Below are 3,063 nucleotides of genomic sequence, written 5' to 3' on the forward strand. Positions count from 1 at the left end.
GCAGGTGGGGGATCCCTGCCGGGCCTGGGACGCTGGGTGCAGGAACCCACCCCTTGGAAGCGTCCAGCATTCCCCAAGACCTCAGGCTGCCAGCCGCCGCCGCGCAGCCGGGTCCAGGGAAGGTGGGAGGGAGGAGGGAAAGCGAGGCCGGGCTCGGGGGTGCCTGGAAAGCAGGGCTGCGCTGACGTCACTGGGCGCGCAATTTGGCTGGAGCGCTTTAAAAAAGGAGCGTGCGAGCGGAGATGCTGCTGCACACAGCTCAGACCGCCTGCAGCAGCAACAACGCTCACAGCCACTGCGGCAACTTCAGAGAGAGGGCTCCCGAGGCCGGTGGGACCACGGTTCTCTGCCCGGTTCCCACGGGGCTACGACCCGGCAGACTCCCATTGGGGTTGCAGACGCCTGGTGAGCTGCAGAAGCCGGTGGAGAAGAGCCCGGAGCGCCTCGGTTCTGCATCAGCCCCGGCGCTGCCCTCTACAGGCTCCCTGCTCTCCGCTCCCAGTCTCGGGCACCATGGACACCTCCTGCGTCCGCATGCTCTTGTCCTTGCTGGCGCTGCTGCAGTTGGTGGCCGCCGGCAGCCCACCGGGACCAGATGCGATACCGCGGGACTGCCCATCACACTGTCACTGTGAGCTGGATGGCAGGATGCTGCTCAGGGTGGACTGCTCCGACCTGGGGCTCTCCGAGCTGCCCTCCAACCTCAGCGTCTTCACCTCCTACCTGTAAGTGACCCCCCGCCTCGCTGCGGGCACCGGACTCAAGGGGGGCTGGGAGGTAGGTGGGAAACCTAGGCTGGGGCTCCCCCAGGCACACGCCTGCTCCAGAGGGGGCAGGCAAGTTTGCCAAGGGCATCTTGACGAGACGTGTTTCGGCCTCCAGAGAAAGGCACGTGTCTCCCTCTCTCTGACAGAGCAGCGCCTGGCTTTCTGTACCCTGGGAGAAGCAGCTTGAAGCGCACGGGGCAGAGAGCCGGTGCGCAGGCTGCTTTGCAGTGCCGCGCCTGGCAGGACTCAGGACCAGTCCCTCTGAATGTGCGCACTTGTGTGCCGAGTGGGGGTTTGTGCTCAGGGACCTGGGACCCAAGGGCAGGCTGTCCTACTGTTCACCGGCACGACCTCTGTGTCTGGGCTGAAAAACTTTCCCTGCAAGAGAAACACAACTTCTTCAAGCACCCCCCCGGGGGAGGGGGCAGTGCTGCTCTGCACACACCGCCCCCCCCCAACACTGGAGTGTGGTGAAATCTCTTTTCTTTTCTTCTTCTTTCTTCCCTTTTCTTTTTTTAAACAAAGTGATTAAAATGTGGCAACCACAAACCCCGGATTAGAGCTGCCAGAACGTTATCTTTACCTTTGGCTGGCCGAACCACCCTTTGAAGTGCCGCCGGCCACATTGTAATCTTTAACCATCTCCTCCCCCGCCGCAGCTAAGGGAAGTGGGCTGAAGGCAGCCGGGCGGGTAAACAGGGGCGCTGCAGACATCCAAAGGGGGACCAGGAGCTTTCTATTAGCCCCTGGGGATCGTCCCAGCTTTTCTGCCCCTGCTACCACGTCCAAATCCCTGACCGTGGAACCGAAGCTGCGGTTCCTTAATAATGTGGTCTCTGAGAAGCCCAGGCGGGAGGGTGACAGGTGGTGGGCTAGATGAGGTGACTCAGAAGCGACTCATCTCTGTGGGACCGAGATAAGTACTCCTCCCAACTCTCTTTCTAATCTGAAGCTCGGTTCCTTGGGGCCCAGAGACCAGGGTCGAGGCCACCTTGAGGTAACCCAATCTCCTAACTACGAGGTGAAATAAATTTGTGGTTTTTATTTTTCTCTGTTTTAAAAAAAAAAAAAATCAAGACATTTCGCCGAGCCCATCCCAAACCCTGTGTTCCCAGTTTCGGCTTTCTCTGATGTACCTTGGCAGGGGTTGGCTGAAATGGTTGTGAGTTCGGCTTTTTTCCCCCTCTGGTTAGGAGTTTTGTGGGAAGAAATGCCAGGCTTACACAATGTTCCCCTGCTAGGCAGTGAGTGGTTGTTTTGTTTTGTTTTTCTTCTGGAGACAATGAGCAACAGAAAATATCGTTCAACCTGTTTTGATATTGTGACTCAAGAAAGAGACCAGCCTCCTCCTAGGTTTCCGTGTTGGGTACCTCCGTGTCCCATGAAACTATTCAGGTCACTCTTATTTAACTGGATAGAACATAATTTTTCCCCACCGGGTTTCCCTTCAGTTGAAATCATTACATGCGGTGATAATTTTTTTAGGGATGGAATTCTGCTCTGGGAAATAAGCGTTCTCTCCGAATTTACATTTCCTTCCGAACAGCTGTCTTACCGCAGACTTTAATACGCTTCCCTTCCCCCCAGCCTCCCTAGTTTTAACCGCTAACCTCAGTAATTCGAGGGATAATGTGTTCTCCAGTTTGTTTCTGAGATCAGCTTGGTGATTTCTCTTTTAGGGGCTACGCTATCCCCACCCACCCCCCAATGCTGCGGAAATTTGACTATAGACAAGTGCAGTTAGCAGCCCCCTCGCACACATTGCAAACATATCATATAACATATTACAAAATATGCAAACACGTTGACGAAGTGTCCGGTTTACTTTTTTTTTTCTCCCACGTGAAGGAATGAACATTTGTTGGGCTTATGTTACCAAAAGCCTAAAATTCTTTTTTTTTTTTTATGCGTTTTCCCATATACCTCAGATGTATCTAATTTAATTGCATCCTGCCTTCTCATCTCAGAAGTTACTGCCACCTACTGCCACTGCTTTCTGTCCCTCACTATAGATAATCTCTGAAAGTTAGGATTCAATTAGGAAGGATTCTACTTGATGACACTCTGCACCCCCTGTCTAAGGAAAGGGGCTCTCTGTGCCTTCTGTAACATTAAGCTCAAAGTGTCTCAGACACTGGTTCATTCCTCTCAGGGCTCACGTTTCTGGAGAGACGGGGACTGAATATAGGAAACCGTCTGTGAAGGACCTGCCTGCCCTTCCTAATGTGATTTCCTGATAGTCCTCCTCCTCCTCCTTCTCCTCCTTCTCCTCCTCCTCCTCCTCCTCCTCCTCCTC

At 54.2% G+C, this 3,063-nt stretch overlaps 1 protein-coding gene across 1 annotated transcript in view; it reads left to right on the forward strand.

Moving 5' to 3' along the window:
• Positions 1-265: 265 nt before the first annotated feature.
• Positions 266-3,063, forward strand: part of Lgr5 (leucine rich repeat containing G protein-coupled receptor 5) — a 123,953-nt gene continuing 121,155 nt past the window's right edge. Inside the window, exon 1 of the mRNA XM_021204271.2 lies at positions 266-725. Coding sequence (XP_021059930.1) covers positions 514-725 — 212 coding nt within the window. The 5' untranslated portion in view covers positions 266-513. The remainder of the gene's footprint in view (positions 726-3,063) is intronic.

This window comes from Mus pahari, chromosome 9 (genome assembly GCF_900095145.1).
Source record: "Mus pahari chromosome 9, PAHARI_EIJ_v1.1, whole genome shotgun sequence".
NCBI classification, from domain to species: Eukaryota; Metazoa; Chordata; class Mammalia; order Rodentia; family Muridae; genus Mus; species Mus pahari.